A 20,158-nucleotide genomic window follows, 5' to 3' on the forward strand; every position below is an offset into this window, starting at 1 on the left:
CTTGTATTGACAGAGATCTCGCCATTTTCCAAGGCAGTGGTCTATGGAAATCTGGACTGCTAGAAAGTTCTTTCCTGAACTGAGTTGAGGTCTGTCTCCTTGTGGGCAGACAAAACACTCTTAATCCCCCTTCTGTATGACAGCCCTTTTAATATTTGAAGACAGCTGTCTTGTCTGCTCTAAGTCCCTCGCGGTTTATGAGCAAAGGAGAACTGTGATGTTTACAGGACTGTCCGTTACTCTTGAGATACAGAGCTGAGTGACAGCTGAAGAGTCCTTTCGGCTGAGGTTCAGAGATTGGGCACCTCGTGCCTGCAAATTGTCCTGGTGTTATGTATCCAAGGCGGGACACAGTGCAGGCGAGTGTGACTTTGATTTCAGACTGCCTTTAATTGCAAGGCCTGGAAATCTTTCCTCCCTCCCTGCCTCTCTCCCTCTCTTTCTCCCTCCTTTCCTTCATCATTTCCTCCCTCCCTTCCCCTCTCTTCCCCTCTCTCCTTCCCTCCCTCCCTTTCTTTTTTCTTTTCTTTAGGATGCTTCTCTTTGGTGATAGGAGTTGAATAGCTCAAAAGCTAAGTGGTTCAGGCTATGGAGTCAGTTCTGGACTTGAATTCCAGCCTTTCTACCTGCCTTGTGTGTGAGGATGGGCAAATTATTTAACCTTCCTAGTTACATAAACTTTCTTTTTCAATGGAGTGAGAACATCTATTATATAGAATTAATATCAAGCGTAAGTGGAAAAGACAAATGCAAAATCTGATGAAAGGGTCATTAAATGGTAGATCTTTTTATTATTGTGAAAAAGGAAAGCAATGAAAATTGCCAGTCAGTACATAAATATGTGTATTAGGGTTCTCCATATGGAGGTAGGATCCATATATACGTGGAAAGAGCTTTATTGTAAGTAATTGCCTCACCTGATTACGGAGGCTAGAAAGTCCCAAGACCCAGGAGAGCCCGAGGGGTAAGCTCCAGTCTGAAACCTGGTATCAGGGCTCGGTATCCAAGAAGAGCTGGAGTTTCAGCTTGAGTCCAGTGTTCCAACTCAAGGCAGCCGGGCAGGAGCAGTTCCTTTTACTCAGCCTTTTTGTTCTATTCAGGTCTTCAGTCAACTGGATGGGGGCCGCCCACGTTAGGGAGGGCAATCCTACAGACTCGAATGTTAATCTCATCCCCGAAAACAAAGAGACTCAAACAGACACACTCAGAATAGTGTTTGATCAAATCTCTGGGCACCTCAGGGACTAATTGAAACATAAAATTAATCATCACTGTATAGTATATGAGGACTGTCCACACAGAACTATCCATGTAACATAAAAAAATAGAGACATTTATTGAAGAAGAGAAACATTGTACATAGGACAGTGATGCCTCAGCCCCTTCAAAGTGGGCACCTTGGGATCTCACACAGTTCTCCCACTCACCATCAGCTGCCCTGTCATATTTTCCTGAGTGTCATTGATGGTCTGAAATCTCTTCCCTTTCAAAGGTGATTGTAGTTTTGGGAAAAGCCACAAGTTGCAGGGCCAAATCTGGACTATAGGGGGCTGAGTCACCTGGGTGATTTGATATTTTGCAAAAAAAACTCTGCACAAGACGTGATGCAAGAGCCAGTGCGTTGTCATGATGAAGCTGCCAATCACCAGTTGCTGCAGCCAGTCATAGCTGCAGCCTTCTGATTCATCTGAATAGTTTCCGCAGAGGAATGTTCAAGCTTAACACAAAATTTGATGCAGATTTGTTGCTCTCCTCGCTCAGTCATTTTGAATGTGATGGCCACACAGTACACATGCTCACTCAAGGGCGTCTACCTCCCCCACTGACCAGTACAGTGATGTCATTTTTCATCCATGTGTATGCCAGTCCAGTCTTCTTTGCTGCCAAGTTACACTGATTTCACACAAACTGTTCTCATTATATTAACAATGGCTGGGCATTTTCTGGACAGAACTTGTATTTCCAGGAAGTAAGAAGTTTTGCAAAGAAAAATAAAACAGTAAGAGAAGAGAGCGATGGGAAGTTCTGTTTTAGATTGGGCAGTCATCTGTCAGGGATGCTTTGAGAGGTACGTCTATGCCAAGAAAGACTGGACAAAATGAATAGTAAGTTCACTCTGATTAATGTGAACTCTAATACAAGTGAAACCAGCCTCCTGCTCTCCATCTGCTAGATGGACAAATTGTAACATTAATACGACAGATAACTAGTGGCCACCCACGTTGCATTATGTTAGGACACCTTCCATGGTGTGATAGAAAAGGCATATGGGACACAACATTTAGAAGGTCTGACATCCTGTTCAGGCGCTGCCAGTAACCACGAAGCCATTTGCTCTTCTCTCTGAACCTCAATTTTATTTTCTGAGAAATGAGAACAATTAACAGCTGTCCACAAGAATGTTGTATCCGATGTGCCAATGTATCAAACACTCTTTTACAACCATTGAGTTGTTGGCAAATGTAAAATATTAACATTTTTTTTAAAATCCAGTGATGCTGCTGAAGCCAATCTTAAAAGTAGTTCTTCGTTTGAAAACTTGAACTTAATACCTCATGGGAAATTTAAGTGAAAAATTGTTCTATGACCACAGTTTTCCTTCAGATGTCTTGGTTAATGAATGGTATATCTAGATATTTTGCTAGTGGCATAGAAAAAATTATTTAAAGCCACTAAAGATTCAGACTAATGCTGGTAAAAAATCATTGTGAAATTTTTCTGATTGCATATTAAAGTAATTGAGTAAAAGTAGTACGTGCTCGCCTTTCATTCAGCTTTGCCTCCAGCATTGGAAAAATATCAGGGAAGACAGGCAAACCTGATACAATCTCCCTGATCCCTAAATAACTGTAATCCACTTTCCCCGTGTGGAAATGGAGCCGGGAGGAGGAGAGACCGCATTCCATTCAGCCATCATGCTTCATTTTTCTGATAGCCTGCTGGCTGGCTGAATTCTGTGCAAAGAGGAATCCTTGTTTAACAGTGCGATTCAACGTAGGTCCCAATCATTGGTGAACTATATAGCAAGAGCTGAGCTAAAGGGGGATAAAAAGATAAAACACACATTTCTTACCTCTCAAAGAGTTCAGTCTAGTCAGGGAGATAGAAATGGAAACACATAACAGTCCAGTGATACTACAACAAACCAGGTACTAATACAGCAGCAGTGAAGAGGGGCAGGGAAGGTTTAGTATAATGCTGTGCATAACTTCCAGACATAGAATGCTGGCAAATTGTTAGCTCTCCCGAGCCTCCTCACTGGGCACCTCCAGGTGTAGAATAGAATGGGAATGGTTCCTTCCGATGTCTTCTGTGACGTCAGTGTCGCTACGTTTGTGATCTAGTTTGTCTATTGGGTGCAGTCAGCTGCGTAGCTTTTTTTTTTTTAAACACTACCTGTATTTTCAGAATTGTATTTTAGATAAAGGCCATGTGGCGCCAAGAGCTGAATTAAAATCCAGGTCAAGAAGTCATTTTCTCTGCTGCTTTGCTTTAACTTTAAATACAGTATCAAGGCCAAACATTTATTTTATTTAAAACAATTTGTTATGAAGTCTTATTTTAACAATAGAAGCACGTGTACTCACCCCTTTTAAATGTGGTTTTAAAGTGGATTTGGTTGCGGAGTTTTGCACATCAGTCAGCTGGGCTCTCAGGTGTGTCTGGTTTTTCACCGCTGGATTCCCTAACTCGTTTTAAGATGTTTAATGTTTCTTTCTGACTGGTCTCTCTCCATTTGAGACTGTTGAAATGGGTAACATATTTGCTAGTGGAAGGAGGTATTATTTGTCATCAGTGCTGAATCTGAGCTATTATTTTTTAAACAACATTTGAATATATATGGTATGAATGTACCACAGTTTGTTTAACCATTAACCTGTTGACAGACAGCTAGACTAATTTATTGACGATTATGAATAAAACTGTTATTAACATTTGTGTACTTATTTGTGTGTGCGTGTAGGCTTTTATTGCTCTGGAATCAATGTGCAAGAGTGCAATCATTTGGTTTGTGTGGTCGTTTTATGTACGCATTTAAAAGAAACTGCCAGACCATTTCAGAGTGGTTATACAATTTTATATTCCCATGAGCAATGTGTGAGTGATCCAGTTTCTACAACATACTTGCCAGGATTTGTTGTATCATCATTATGTTTTACTTTAGCCGTTTTGATAGGTGAGTACGGTGAAAAGTCATTGTGGTTTTAATTTGCATTTTCCTGATGGCTAATGATGTTGAACATCTTTTTATGTGCTCACTTGCCATCTGCATACTCTCTGATGAAAGAGCTATTCAAGTCTCTTATCCGTCTTCCACTTGAATTGTATGGTGATTTTCTAGTGAGTCTGAGAGTTCTTCACGTGTTCTATGTACAAACCCCTTGCTGAGTGTGTGGTTTGCACGTCTTTTCCCCAGTCTGTAGCTTGTCTCTGCATCTTCCTCATGTGAGCTTTTACAGAGCAAAAGGGTTTTATTTTGATCCTGTCTAGTTTATCAGTATTTTTTGTTTATAGGTTTGTGCTTTGGTGCCAACTCTTAAGAACTCTTTGTCTAGCTCTATCTACATTCCAAAGATTTTCTTCTATTTTTTCTTAAAATCTCATAGTTTTACTTATTATGTTTAAGTTCATGATCCTCTTTGAATTAATCTTGGTATAGAGTAGGGGGGTGAGGTCAGGTTCATTTGTTTGTTTGTGTGGGTATTCAATTACTCCAACACTGTCTGTTGAAGTATTTTTGCACATTTGTCTAAAATTATATTAAGATTTTAAATCATATAGTTGAACATATTTATATAGGTCCATTTTTGGCTTTTCTATTCTTTTCCATTGATGTATGTGCCTATCCCTCTGAAATACCAGACTATGCTGATTACTATACCTGTACAGTTATTAAGCTATATATCTGGTAAAATAATTCCTTCCACTGTATTCTTCTTTGTCATGATTGTTTTAGCTGTGCTAGGCTCTGCGCCTTCCCATATATATTTTGGAATAAGCTTTACTATATCTAAAAAAAAACCCTTTCTGATGTTCAGTAGGAATCACATTAAATCTATAGATAAATTTGAGGATAATTGTTATCTCTACTATGTTCAGTCTTCTAATCCATGAGCATGGTTAATCTCTCCATTTATTCATTTATTTATGTCTTTGATTTCTTCTATCAATAGTATAATTTTCAACACATAGATCTTACAGATGTTTTAAGTATATACCTAAATATTTCATTATCTTCGGAGCACTTATAAATGGTATAAAATTTATTATTTTTCCAGTTGAATTAGCACAAATTGTATATCATTGTAACCTTAATTTTTGTTAATGTAATCACCAATGTAGTTAAAATTGTCTTCATTCATTTGTTGGTTATGTATATTTCCTATTCTCTGAAGTCTCTATTTATGGTTTTTTATATATTCTTGATAATGATTCTTAAACTTTATTATATTATACATGACTTCTTCCAGTTGAAACTTTTCTTTTAATTTTTTTCTTAGGGTTTTGGTCAATCTTCTTATAGTCAATTAATTTTCCATCTTGCTTTAGAGTTATATAAAATTTATTTTTTCCTTTTTATTGAATTTATTGGGGTGTCACTGGTTAATAGATTATATAGAATTTTATCCCCAGGTCAAATGACTTGAATGAGCTAAATAGACAAAACACTTCTATTGGAAAATTTTTAAAATAGAAAATACCTGTTTTCATCGTCCTCTTCTATGTAAGCAAAGATTGTTCCTTTTCTAAGACCTTATCTTCTGTACCTGAGCAAAAAGTGAACAAATATTCCCAATAGTTTTGGAAGAGAAAGAAAACTACTCTCCATTTGAGGCAAGTTTCCCCATTAAAAATGAGAGAAATTGATTCTTAAAGCTTCATAAATCTTCAATTTCAAATTTCTGTCCCATGATTTCTTGCAATACTCTGCTTCAGAGTATTTCAGTCCGGTGCAGGAGGGTTGACTCCCTAGCTGGGGGTGGCTTTGTCTTTGGTGGTTAGAGAAGGGAAACTCGGTGCCCCTAAATGTGATGTATCAGCTTTGGAGTCAGCTGTACTATAGAGCTTTCAAATGAGTGTCTGAGTATTTCACTGGCAAATACATTTTTCCCCATCTGGTAAAAGGATTAGATGTCCTATGCATATTTATGTCTGGGGGAAAAAAACCAAGACCCTTTTAGCAAAATTTGGCCTGCTAGGTACAGAGATATATCTTAAATTTCCTAGCCAACCGTAGTAATTCAACTCTTTTCCCCCCAGGAAAACTGTATTTAATTTATTTATGAATACCTCTACATTTTGGCTTTTTATCACCTAAATGATATTTCAAATATTGTTTTATTATTATTTTAATGTTAGAAAACAAACAAGGGATTTGCTGGGTGATTTCAAGAAGCTGACAAGATGTAAAGAGAAACACACACACACACACACACACACACACACACACACCCCACTGTTCGTGATCTCTAGCCCTAGTCTGAAAATTCAGTAAAGTTAAGCAGTTCTTTTGAAAGCACAAACTGCAGTACGAAGTGATGCTACTGAAGGCACTAACAATACCATGAAAATTTTAAGGGTTCTTAAACATATTAAGAATATTTTTGCCCTGGCTGGTGTGGCTTAGTGGAGCACCAACCTGAAAACTGAGAGGTGGCCAGTTCGATTCCCCATCAGGGCACATGCTGGGGTTGTGGGTTCAGTCTCCACCCAGTTGGGGCCATGTGAGAGGCAACCACACATTGACGTTTCTCTCCCTCTCTTTCTCCTTCCCTTCCCCTCTCTCTAAAAGTAAATAAATAATTTTTTTAAAAGCATATTTTAGTATCTTGGCTCTGTGTGAGTGTAAGGGGTGATTTTCACCTAGTCATGCACACACCCACCATACATGTCAGACACACTTCTCCTTTGCTGCAAAGACAGCTGTGTGCCCTTGGCACCTTGCCCACACTCACTGGCGGCCAGGACTTTCCGGGCCCCGGACACCCTGTTTTAGGTCCTTATTCTGAGGCCTACTTGAGCCATTAAAAAAAAATCAATTCCTTAAATGATTTTAAGGGATAAAATCTTATGGCCACATAGATACAATACAGTAGTTGCCCTCATTGACTGTTTCACTTTCAATGGTTTCAGTTACCTGTGGTCTGCTGTGACCCAAAACACATTACATGGAAAATTCCAGAAGCGAACAATTCATAAGTTTTAAATTGAGCGCCATTTTGAGTAACGAGATGAAATCTCCCACCACCCCGCTCCATGTCCATCCACCCCGCTCAGGCCACTGATCACCCCTTTGTCCAGCATATCTGCTCTGTATACGTGCCCCACCCGTAAGTGACTCAGTAGCCATCGAGGTTATCAGATCCACTGTCGCAGTATCGAAGTGCTTGTGTTCACGTCGCCCTTATTTGACTTCATAATGGCTCCAGAGAACAAGAGTAGAGATGCTGGCATTTAGGAAACCAGGTTATGCCAAAGAGTATATATATATAGATATATATATATATACTATTTGTGATTTCAGGCATCCACTGAGAGTCTCAGAATATATCCCCAGCAGATAAGAGTGGGTAATGCTGCAAGCACAAGAGTTTGAACTTGGAGAAATTCTTGGGCCCTTTCCAAATTTCTTCTCCCACAAACCCTTCCTACTCTTAGCAAACATTGGCGTGTCTTTCTTAGACTTAATGCAAGGCCCTGACGTTTCCTCGAACCCAAGAGGCTCTACTTTCTCTTCTCCTGTTGCTTCTTCTAGCTTTCTTATCACAACAGGAGAGCTGCCTCTGCTTCCCGGCCCTCCTCCCCACCCCAGCTTAGCCTCTCACACTGGCGTGGCTCAGATCTTTCCTGGAAAGAATCTACAGGCCGAAACCCAAAGCTGCAGGGTTTTGCACAGACATTACTTTCTTAAATATGCAGAAGGCCTGAGTGGCCAGGATGGTGTGAACCTGCCAGTGTTTTGCTAACTATTTTCCAGGACACCGGCTCTGCTGCCGGTTTTACCACGAATTTTTCCTCATAAAAATGCATTTAAGGGAAGAGTTGTAAAAACATGGTTGCCTTAATGGGAACTTTATTGTATTCTCAGCACTGAGTTATTTAGAAGACATTAAGATAGACTCACTCTTTTCGAAGCTCCAGCAGTAATGCAGGTGCTTTTCTGGTTTGTCCTTTGCAGAAGTGAAATTCTTCTGTGAAACCCCAGCTATTGCTGATATCGTCATCCTGGTGGACGGTTCGTGGAGTATCGGAAGGTTCAACTTCAGACTGGTTCGGCTTTTCTTGGAAAACCTGGTTACAGCATTCGACGTGGGCTCAGAGAAGACTCGAATTGGTATACCTTCTACTCTTCACTGTAGTCAGCCCTCCATGTAAAACTTTGGGGAAGCTACTTAAGAAATTTCAAAGAATTCTACAAAGTGGCTTTCGGCATCACAGACTCGACTATAGTGGTGTTCCCCTAAATGCAAATTTGCATTAACAAATATTTATTCCTACTAATTTTGAACACATTATTCCTACAATTAATTATTGAATATATTTTAGTTTTTTGGAAGTCAAAATCTTCTCCACCTAGAAAAAAATAATAACTTAAATGTTGGAGTTGGCTTAAGAAATTTTCAGGTAAAAGTTTTATTTTTAAAGAAAACAGCTCAATCTATTGAAACAATAAACTAAAAAATAAGTGAAAATTGAAAGTAGTTTTTTAGTACAAGATAATCTTTGCCAAATTAAATCTAGCTGAGACAGAGGGCAAATAAAACCTTTTAAATCTTTGAGCATCATGTTCACTTTATTACCAACAAATAATCTCCATGTTTTACTTTTAAATAGCCATTAAGGAAACTCCTTCCTTTGAGAATAAAAACCAACATATAAATCTAGACCATGTATTTATAAACATAACCAGACTTTTAAAAAACATACTAAGTACCTGTTTTCTAGCCATTTTAGAAGTGGTCACTTCTAAATGCCTAGAAAATAGATATATTTTCTCAGCCCCCAGACGATGAATTCTCCCAATGAACTCCCTAAATGAATGCCAGGATTCCGCTGCCCCTCACTTGTCCTTCAGGAATCCTTCTTGAAAGTACACAGTGAGGCAGAGAAAAAAGTGTTGCAAGAATTAAGCGGTTCATCATTCTATTTTCTCAAATAGTCCACTAGACCTTTGAGTAACCCATCATTTCTGGGTGGGCTTCCTTATCTTTCTTTTCCAGGCCTCGCACAGTATAGCGGTGACCCCAGAATAGAATGGCACTTGAATGCCTTTAGCACAAAGGATGAGGTGATCGAAGCTGTCCGAAACCTACCGTACAAGGGAGGCAATACGCTAACAGGTATGTTTTGTTCAGTCCACATTTTTAGCAACGTATTTGGCTGAAAAATAGTTAATTTCTTTGATCTGCCTCTTTGTAAGACTCAGCGTAGTATTTTTTAAACCAAACTAGCATCTAAAGTTCTTAGATGCCTCTTTTCTCAAACTCAGCTTTAAGAGTTAAAATCCAGACATTTCACTCCATATAAATACAATATTCCAGGAAGGGCTAGGATGACCTAGAAGAAAATGGAGCAGTCTTTGGGGCTGACAGCATTCAGTAGCTGTCTTAACCTTTGTAAGTCCTTTTCCCTCCCTGTCTTTTTACCCGTGTTCCCTTTCAGCCATCCTGTCAATGAAACATAAACAGATTCCTACCTTGTATTCCAGAAAGGTATTTTCTTGATCCTTATTCTGACATCAGTAGTTATCAGGAAAATATTTGGAGATCTTTGGCTCACTGATAGTTTTGATAAGCAAAGAATGTAAGACTATTTCGGTGATAATTATCCCAGCTACAAGGGGTTGTCACAGGTTTTAACCTTACTGCATGCTATTTCCTCCCACAGACAGGTAATGTAGATGCTAAATTAAAACATATAAATGCTGTCATTGGCTTATAAGGAACCCACTGAAATCCTGACAATTGCTTTGCCAATTGGAGGTATAATGTAATGGGTTTTTTGTTAAGACAACCAAACAAATTACTTAGCACAAATCCTGTAACAATATTGCAGCATCTCTTATTTTTTTATTTTTTGGTGAAAAGTGTCAGACTCAAAAGGCAGGAGGAGTTCAATTATTCTTTTAGATCTGCCCCCACTACCTCTAAGAAAGAGAGATAAAAAGAATTCTTGTTTTTGTAGGCCATCATTAGCAAAACTGAAGGTGTAGTGATATATTTGAAAGAGTCACTATTGTGTGGGCATTCTGGGTTTATCCAATTTTATAAAGGGTTAGACTTTCTTGCACACAAGTCTGTCATTGTCCGGTGGCCACGAATTCAGTGTTCTCTACCAGTGCTAGTTTCTGAAATGATGGAGTATTTGGTTATTTTTATTACCTCTCTTCTGGTGGATTTTAGCTTTTCATCTGATCTGTCAAGGAAGAGGTGGTTGTAAAAATGAAGATGAAAGTTTGCATCTAATAAAAATCCTCTTAGTTCAATAAGTTACTCATCTTGTGGTTACATTTTGCAGAACAGGAAGGATTTTTATTAAAGGTGGTTAGTTTGTGTTTATTTTTCCTTGTTTTCTCCCAGGTCTTGCTTTGAACTACATTTTTGAAAATAGCTTTAAGCCAGAAGCAGGAGCAAGGACTGGAGTATCCAAAATTGGCATTTTAATCACAGACGGAAAGTCCCAGGATGATATTATCCCACCCTCCAGAAACCTTCGTGAATCTGGCGTGGAACTGTTTGCCATAGGTATGTTATTTATAGTCCTGTTTCGGCCATGGGGGCAGACGCAGCCACTGAAAATAACATGTCATGCAAAGTTCACTTCATCGAAAGCCAAGAGGCCTGAACGTTTTCTAGTCTTGGCTCCCATCATGACTAGTCATGTGCTCTGAACCCAACTTCCTTACATTGGAAATGGAAGTGATGGAAATGGTCACGTAACCTACAGTGTGAGAATCTCTAGGTGAGCTGCCATATATAAAATGTGAAAAGCATGAAGTTCAATGGTTAGGTTTATACTTGTTCCCTTTTATTAGTCAGGACTTTTCTCTCTAACATCTCTTTATAGGCTATCTCTTTTCTGGTAGTATGTGGACAAACTAGTTTATTATTTTCAAGTAACTAAGGTCCCACAGCTATTGAAAGAAATCACGAAGTTCCAGATAGGCAGTATTATTTCTCTGACACTCTTTTTAAAGTGTCATTCTTGTGGAAAAGGATGGGTACATATACATATATATGTGGCATGCATGCAGAATAACTGCAGAATGTTTAGATGATGCAGCCTTGCTCTCAACTAAAACATTCACATTTTCTTTGGCAGTAGGAAGGTCTTCTATTTAGTAGAGACCGACGAAACAAAAACAAACCCTAAAACAAGACACAGTTCTTTGTGCCCATTTCTAGATTTGCTATCAAAATGTGGTTTATAGAATGTTTCATTCAAGAAGAATTTGCTTCTTTGCCGTGTGCCAGGCATTGTGGTGGGTGCTGGGGCACCGAGATGACGAAGGCCAAATCTGTACAAAACGAATCCCTTCCAAGCCATGAGGACCATTGCCTCTCTTTCCATGTTGTTGACAACAAATCATTTTGCTATTTCTTGGAGCTGTATATGTGTATGTGTGTATATATATACACATATTATTTATATATACATGTGTGTATATGTATACATGCATACACACACACACACACATAGACAGAGAAAGAGAAATGAGAAATAGATAATTTGGGTCTAAATGCCATGAAAAACATTACTGATTATTAAGCTCATTGCTTCAGCACGCACTAATGTTACTTTGTTTGTGGACCCAGATCCAACTGTGCCTTTTAGAAGCTATTGTAGAAGTCCTTCAGGCAAGAAACATCAAAGAGATTGATTTAATTTTCATTTTTTATTTTACTGTCCTTTTCTCCAACAAAGGAAATCCCTTCAGGAGATGTACACTAATGGGGGATTAATCCATGTGTTTACTCTCCATTTTCTGGTCTTATTAATAATGGATGGATGAGTTTTAAAACAAAACATTAAGTGAATTCAGATGTGATTTGGACCGTCTTTTTTTTTTTGAAATTACCTGAAAACCAGTAGTTTTTATTATCCTCTGACCCCCTAAAGCAAACAGTTGCGAGACAGACAAGGCTTTGTTGTTCAGTGTGTTGGAAGATACATTGAGTGGCAGGGCCAGGCATCTAAGAAGTAATTCATGTTGCCCCGGGTAATCTCCCTTCCTTGCTTCCTCTGTACCTCTTTTAACGCCCTTGGATGACTGCAATGTCAGGGACTTATAAAGAAACACTTCTTGTTTGTTGAAGCCTGGGAAAGAGAGACCTACCTTTGCACCCCTAAAACCCACCCCTGTGCCTCCCCTTTTCTATTTCTACTTTCTTGGGTCAGTGTTTGCTCATTTAACGTGCTGTCTTCTGAGAGGGAGCATGATACAGTGCCTAAGAGCATGTGACTTTGGGTCTAGGCTGCCTGGGCGGAACCCCAGGTGCATGCTTCTTGGTTGTGATTCCCTGAGCAAGTTGATTAACCTCTCTGTGCATCCATTTACTCATCTTGGAAATGAGAGAGACAGTTTTGCCCAATTCATAGGGTTGGTTTTGAAGATTAAATGTGATGCCCACCCCTGCTCGTGGGGTCCGAGTTATTATGGATGAAATGAGACAAATTCACATGGATTACCAAATCCAGTGGAGGAAAAGGGACAGCATGGCTTTTTTTCTCAAGGGGAGCAAAAGCATTGGCCCTCACTCCAATGAGCTTTTATTGTCTTACTGGGCACACTACCAGAAGGTCCTCATTAACTATGCACAGGCTCGCTTTAGGTGGTTACCTTATACGGAAAACAAAGGAGAGGATGCTGGTAATCACATCACAGTAGAGGGATATTTGCAAATGAAAAGGCAAAAGTAGTTGGACCAGTTACACTCATCCTTGGAAAGTTTAGCCTGGTTTTTAGGAAGTTGCTTTGCAGTAAATGTCCTCAGTTCAGGGTGAGGGAGTTTTAGCAAAAAGCAAGACTCATAGCAAGCTAAGTACATTGCAGACCTGATTCCCCATGGGAAAACCTATCCATGGGCGTGGGTCCTGTGCATCTCCCAGTGGGAGCTGGGCCCACGCCACGCAGAGCGGCCTCCTACAAAATGTGCTGGTATACATAACACACTGAAGTACTTGGGGCCATAGTAAGCACACTAAGTGTTAGTCCACTGCTAAGATAGGTACTGGAGAAGCTGCATGAGAACGAAGGGTCTTCTGTATCACTCTACTCCCTGCTGTATTCCAGACACCCAGCATTGCCCTTGACCCGTAGGAAGGGAATTCAGTAACTGTTGTGGAAGAGCCAGAGCTTGCCTGTTTGCAATGGGTACTAGCCAGCCACTAGTATTGGAGTATGTTACAAGTTTTTTCCCAAGCTGTCTCTTAATACTATATTATAATAACATTAGTGATCATATTAATTATATACATATATTATTTTTACTCTAGCAGTAGCTCTCAATTTAAGTAAACCTGTTTTTATAGAAATTTACACCTGAAGTTTTGATAGTTTAGAATACTGGTTTAATAACTATTGCTTCTGCAATGGTCATGCAAGATTAAAGTTAGTTTTATTAATATATCTTCCGGTTAAGACTTACTGCAAAAATTAAGATAAACCATTTAGAAAGGATTTTGAAGGAGACTTTTCAAAAGCATGGGGAGGGCCAGCTGTGCCCCGTTCAAGCAGCCCGTGCGTTCACTGATTGCGGTGGAGACGGCGGGGCTGCGGCTGGGAGGGCTGCCACTGCTCGTCACATGGGCCATGCATGTCACAGCCCTCCCTGTTGTCCTCAACACAAGGGGTGAAGAACGCGGACGAGAACGAGCTGCAGGAGATCGCCTCGGAACCCGACAGCACTCACGTGTACAACGTCGCCGAGTTCGACCTGATGCACACGGTGGTGGAGAGCCTGACGCGGACCGTCTGCCTCCGCGTGGAAGAACAGGACCGGGAGATCAAAGGTAAACGAGTCTCAGGGGGCAGCCATCCTGGCTGGGTCTTGCCCTGGGCCACAGGCTGTCGTGCGGTATGAGAATTCTTACCATCTTTAATCTCGACTTTCTAAACAGAGTCCTTTATTCTCCGAAGAAGTGAGTGAATCCTGAGAGTAGAAACGGGGGTGTATTGGCGGCTCTATGGGGGTGAGGGAAGAATACTTGAACCGCGGGATACTTTTCTCCACGGGGTTGCGTCTAAACCATCATGTTTATTTTAAGGGAACATTGGATTTTGAGATAATTGACCATTTACATAGTAGAAAAAGAGGTTGTGTGTACTTTCCCCGTTTCCCTCGATGGTAACATGTTGCAAAACTACAGTCCACTGTCAGCCCGCCAGCGGGGTGTTGGCAGTGACGCAGTCGCCATAGGGAACATTTCTGTTGCCACCAGGATCATTCCTGTTGCCCTTTCGCAGCCGCATTCACTTCTGTCCCTCCCCCAACCGCCCCCTAACCCCTGACAGCCACCAATCAGTTCTCCATCTCTAAGTAGTTCTTTTATTTTGAAATTTTATTTTATTTTATTTATTTGTTTTTAAAGATTTTATTTATTTATTTTTAGAGAGGGAAGGGATGGAGAAAGAGAGAGAGAGAAACATCCATGTGCGGTTGCTGGGGGCTGTGGCCTGCAACCCAGGCATGTGCCCTGACTGGGAATCGAACCTGCGATGCTTTGGTCTGCAGCCCGCGCTCAATCCACTGAGCTACACCAGCCAGGGCTTACTTTGAAATTTTATATAAATGGAATGATGTAGTGTGTAACCTTTGAGGACTGGCTTTCTTTACTCGGGGTACATCCCTGGAGATTCATTCATGTTGTTGCATGAATGGATTCCTCTTCCTCATAATGGCTGTGGTCCAGTCCACCGTACGGATGTACCACGGGTCGTTTCACCATTCCCGCACTGACAAGCATCTGAATTGTGTACCTTCTTTGGCTATGACAAATAAAGCTGCTGTGAATATTCATGTATGGATTCTTGCATGAACATATGTTTTCATTTCTCTGGGATAAAGTCCAAGAGCGCAATTGCTGTATCATATTGTAGTTTTATGTTTAGTTTAGTTTTAGTTCAAAAACTGCCAAGCTACATTCCAGAGTGGCCATAGCATTCAACATTCCCACCAGCAATACACGAGTGGCCCAAGTTCTATGCCTTGTCACCAGCATTTATTGTTGCTACTGTTTTTTATCTTGGCCTTTTTGATAGGTGTGCATTGGTATTTCATTGTGGTTTTTAGAGATTTTATTTATATATTTTTAGAGAGGGGGGAAGGGAGGAAGAAAGAGAGGGAGGAAAACATCGATGTGAGAGATGCATTGATCAGCTAGCTGCCTCTCACACCCACACCCGGGGGCCTGGCCTGCAACCCAGGCATGTGCCCTGAACAGGAATCGAACCAACAGCCTTTTGGTTCTCAGGCTGGCACTCAATCCACTAAGCCACACCAGCCAGGGCTCGCTGTAGTTTTAATTTACATTTCCCAGATAGCCAATGAAGTTGAACATCTTTTCACATGCTCATTTGCGTCTGGAATATACTCTTTGGTGAAATGTCAGTTCATGCCTTTTGCCCGTTTCCATCCAACTGGACTTCTTTTGGTTTTGTTTTTTTATGTTTAGTTTTTAACAGTTGAGTTTTGAGAAATGTTTATTTATATTCTAGACACTAATCCTTTTTTGCATATGTGGTTTGTTAATATTTTCTCCCAATTTGTAGCTTGTCTTTTCATCCTTTAAACAAGGTCTCTTGCAGAGACCTTGCAGAGACCTTTTGCTCTTGCAGAGCAGAAACATCTAATTTTGGTGAGGGGCTAGGTTGGGCCGCCAAGCAATACTTTCCTGAACAAACGTCTCTGAGCCTCTTCATGAGAGTACGTTAGAACCCAGCTTTTCCCGCAGAAAAATCTCTACATGTGTTGCTGATAAAGCATGTTATACTGTTCCTGGTCATAGTTAGTGTTCAATAACTATGTTTCCCTTCCAGTATTATGTTACTAAAGTCCCTCGGGTAAGTGCCCCTACAGAGTAAGAAAAGCTGAAGTTCAAGGACCCTGAATTTAACATGTCCTAAATGTTATGTAGAATCATTTACTTTTAACACATATATAACACAAAGTGCTTACGCAGTGTCCAGTTCATGGTGGGTGTTTAGTATGTTAGTTGCTTTTTCTTCTTGTTTTACTTTTAGACATTGGCCATTTGTTGAACTGAAGTCTTCAGTATAGCCACCATGCCTTCTGATGCTTAAAAACACAGAATCTTGGGTCAAGAAGCTTGAGTATCAATCTCAGCTCTGATAGTTACTAATTGTGAGGCCTGGGTGAGCGATTTAATTTCATTGTGCCTTGGTTTTCTCACCTACAAAATGGGAAGAATAATAGTAGATACTGAGAATTAAATAAAACAATACTTCTAAAAGGCTTGGAAGAGTGACTGTAAGGTACACACATGCTCAATGAATGCTGTGCTTTTGTTTTTTACTATAGCAGTTTCTTTAAGCAAGTTCTTTAGAGTTGGGGACTATGTCTTATTTAGGTTTGTATCCTCACAGCCTAGCATAGGGGTTGGTACTTCATAGACACTTAAATGTTTTCATGAAGAAATATAGGAATGAATGGCTGAATCAACTTACCTAGAGATAAAAATCTGAGATGTAGCATAAAATCAACAGCCATTTCTGGCTCATGGGGTTTCCTAGGTTCATAAAAAATAACTTTGGGGGAAAGCTTCATCGTATTGTTTCTTTCCTTTAGCCTTAGCCCTTGCCACCATTGGGCCGCCTACGGAGTTGATTACTTCTGAAGTCACTGCCAGAAGCTTTATGGTTAACTGGACTCATGCCCCAGGGAACGTGGAAAAATACAGAGTCGTGTATTATCCTACCAGGGGCGGAAAACCAGATGAGGTAATAAGGACATAATATTTTCACACCATCATTTTCATTTTCTCAAGGCTTCTACAGTAGTGAGGACAAGCCCAAAATGGATATATAAGAAGGTCATTCGGTCACACACATTTAAAATCATTTGACTTAAATACATTTCCATGTGTCCATGTAGTTAATTTACATCTTTCCCTCTTACCTCCGTCAAATAACCCTCAGAACGCCATGCATGTATCTATTTCTAACACAACTTACGTTGACTTGTTTCTCTTTTAAAATTAAGGGGTTCTATAGAAAAAGAAATCAGTAGTTAACTATCTGGCCAGAACCCACTTTCGCTATTCATGAATTCTTCTACTGAACTTCCTGCCTTAACGGAGTCTGTGTGTTGCCAGCCCTCCGGGGTCTGGAATGTTCTGGATGTTTGTGGAGATGAGTGCAACGGAGAAACCATATGAAGGCAGCTGGGGCTGGCCTTTTCCGTGACTTGGCGGTCACGGGAGAATACACGTCGCCAGATGATTGAATCAGTTCCTACCTTTGATACCGCAATTCACAGGGAATATGTTAACATGTGATGAAGTGTTTCTTTATTAAAGTGCTAACCTTTTATAGTTCTAACCCTGACTAACCTCAGCATGTTACACCATTTTTTTCCTGTATTATGGCAGGGTTTATACTTTTTTTTTGGTAAATGTTAGAGAAGTAGATCATGGAGGTTTAAATCATCTGGACCAAAAAAAAAAAAAAATCAGAATGCTTCCAATGGTTCTATCTCTTTCATGACTAATCAACCTTTTAAATGCTTCCCAAAGCCCCATGGAAAAATATCACATGTCAACTGTTATTAAGTACACGTGATTAGGATAAGAATGACACAATTTCCATTAGACAGGGATTAATAGGGGACGTCTGGACATGTTCCATAAAAGGTGTATCACTTCATGTAGGAACTCAAGAAGAACTGACTCTCACAGTGGGAATAGGATGTGGCACGAATAAGAACATATTTCATGAAATGATCCTGCCAGAGATACTATTGCTTTTTTTTTTCATTTGAATTCTGCATGTGGGCTACTTCCTACTCTCATTCCTGAACTGTTCTGTACACAGGTGGTGGTGGATGGAAGTGTAACTTCCACAGTGCTGAGAAACTTGATGTCTCTAACGGAGTATCAGGTGGTGGTCTTTGCGGTGTATTCTCACACCGCTAGCGAAGGCCTACGGGGAACCGAAACCACACGTATGTACCGAACTAAGCACTATCTTTGACTTTGTCGTTAGAAGAAAAGAAGGGGCTCTGTAGCTCTCCTGCCTAGTAGAATGACAAGGAAACTCTGTTATATCTATTTTCATTTTGTAATATCATTGCAATTACAACAAGCTTCTGAATACTAGTAATTCCTTACCTGAGCACGACGGTGAAAACACACACACACCGCAACGATCCTTAGAAAACACCATTACCCACTCATTTAGTTATTTCAAACATGAACTGAGGCCCTGTTACACGCTAGGCAGTTTGCAAAGTTGGTTTAAAAACTCTGCCGCTGATAACACAATAGCGATATAAACACCACCAATAACAATGTGGCGCTATGATAATCCCACTCCTGTTCATTACATTGCTGGATTTATCCCTGACAACAATTGGTAAGGCAGACGTGAATACTCTCTCTTTTTCAGAAATGTTTTAGTAACAATTCCTGCCCTGAAGGAAGTTTTTGTCCAGTAAGCGAGCAAGTACAAACCGAAGCCATGCAAGCAAATTAGTGCAACGAAGTGCTATAGGCACTTCTGTCAAAGATTGCACATGTAAACAAGGTCCTGAACTTGACATTGTGTTTGGAGAAGCAAGCAGGGCCATAGTATGGAGGGCCTGGATTTATATTTAAAAACATTTCATAGTTTTTATTGGCATCGTTAAAGCCAGGAACTTGTGATTTATCCTTAATCTCTTTCTCCCCACCTTACAGATACGGGCAGTCTTAAGTATTCCATTTTTCTCAAACCTGTGGCTACCTAGTCACGTCTCATCGCTGTCCCTGATTGAATGTGCCAATGAGTACTGATTCATTCATGTATTTGTTTGTCCAGCTGCCCATTCTGTCGTTTTGTTAAGTGACCCAACACAGTTTTTAATGGCTGCTGCACGTTAGACACCATTTGGTGATAGACATAAAACGATGGTGAGAGTAGTCTTCTTGCTCTTGACTGGCTGTCAGAGAAAGGTGCCTGTTAGTAGTGGGATACAAGAGACTAGAAGATGCCATTCCCGCTTTAAACATTCACTGTTTACCCTCGCAGGCTATGCGAACAGATTTGAAGGTGAAAGTCATCTGAAAAATGAACTAGGTGTAGTTAAGGTTCACCTGGATACTTGGAAATAAGCAAGCACACTGGTCAAGGATGAATATTAAAATAAGTAATCTCTTCTTGCAGTTGCCTTGCCCATTGCTTCCAACCTCGAACTGTACGACGTGACCGAGAACAGTCTGCGGGCAAGGTGGAGCGCGGTGGCCGGGGCGTCGGGCTACCTGATCCTCTACGCCCCTCTCACAGAGGGCCTGGCCGGGGACGAGAAAGAGGTGACCTCCCGCTGCCCACTCGCGTCCTAGAATCTTTGACTGGCCTAAAATAGACTTCTATGCTATAAACATTTAATGTGTAAAATTTATAAAATTCACATTAAGCAAGAGGAAAAAGTCATTTGTAATCTCACCACCTGGAGGTAGTCAGTTCACGTTTAGTTAAAGTCTTTTTCAATGTATTTTGGACACAACAAATGGGAATGTTTTTGTACTTTCTGGTTTTCATTTTGGATATTGTGAATATCTTTCCGTACCATTAAATAATATTTTATTAATTTGTAGTACTTTAAACATCTTTATTGCATTTCACCAGGTCATCTTTCATTAAACTCTTATTGTTGGACATGTAGATAATTTTCTGTACCCACATTTGTAACCATTTTTTTAAAAAGATTTTATTTATTTATTTTTAGAGAGAAGTGAAGGGAAGGAGAAGGAGAGGGAGAGGAACATCAATGTGTGGTTACCTCTCCCATACCCCCTACCGGGGACCTGGCCCACAACCCAGGCATATGCCCTGACTGGGAATTGAACCAGTGACTCTTTGGTTTGCAGGCTGGCACTCAATCCACTGAGCCACACCAGCCAGGGCTGCTTTGTGACTATTTTTAACATAAGACTTTGTATG

At 40.3% G+C, this 20,158-nt stretch overlaps 1 protein-coding gene across 4 annotated transcripts in view; it reads left to right on the forward strand.

Moving 5' to 3' along the window:
* Nucleotides 1-20,158, forward strand: part of COL14A1 (collagen type XIV alpha 1 chain) — a 195,185-nt gene that overhangs the window by 45,123 nt on the left and 129,904 nt on the right. For all 4 annotated transcript variants that reach the window (XM_045861220.1, XM_045861219.1, XM_045861221.1 and 1 more), the window contains 7 exons: nucleotides 8,180-8,335; nucleotides 9,222-9,341; nucleotides 10,581-10,745; nucleotides 13,852-14,013; nucleotides 16,809-16,960; nucleotides 18,053-18,182; nucleotides 19,382-19,527. In XM_045861220.1, the coding sequence (XP_045717176.1) occupies nucleotides 8,180-8,335; nucleotides 9,222-9,341; nucleotides 10,581-10,745; nucleotides 13,852-14,013; nucleotides 16,809-16,960; nucleotides 18,053-18,182; nucleotides 19,382-19,527 (1,031 nt within the window). The remainder of the gene's footprint in view (nucleotides 1-8,179; nucleotides 8,336-9,221; nucleotides 9,342-10,580; nucleotides 10,746-13,851; nucleotides 14,014-16,808; nucleotides 16,961-18,052; nucleotides 18,183-19,381; nucleotides 19,528-20,158) is intronic.

The sequence above is a fragment of the Phyllostomus hastatus genome, unplaced genomic scaffold (assembly GCF_019186645.2).
Source record: "Phyllostomus hastatus isolate PE091 unplaced genomic scaffold, TTU_PhHast_1.1 phas_scaffold_21, whole genome shotgun sequence".
In the NCBI taxonomy this organism is placed as follows: domain Eukaryota; kingdom Metazoa; phylum Chordata; class Mammalia; order Chiroptera; family Phyllostomidae; genus Phyllostomus; species Phyllostomus hastatus.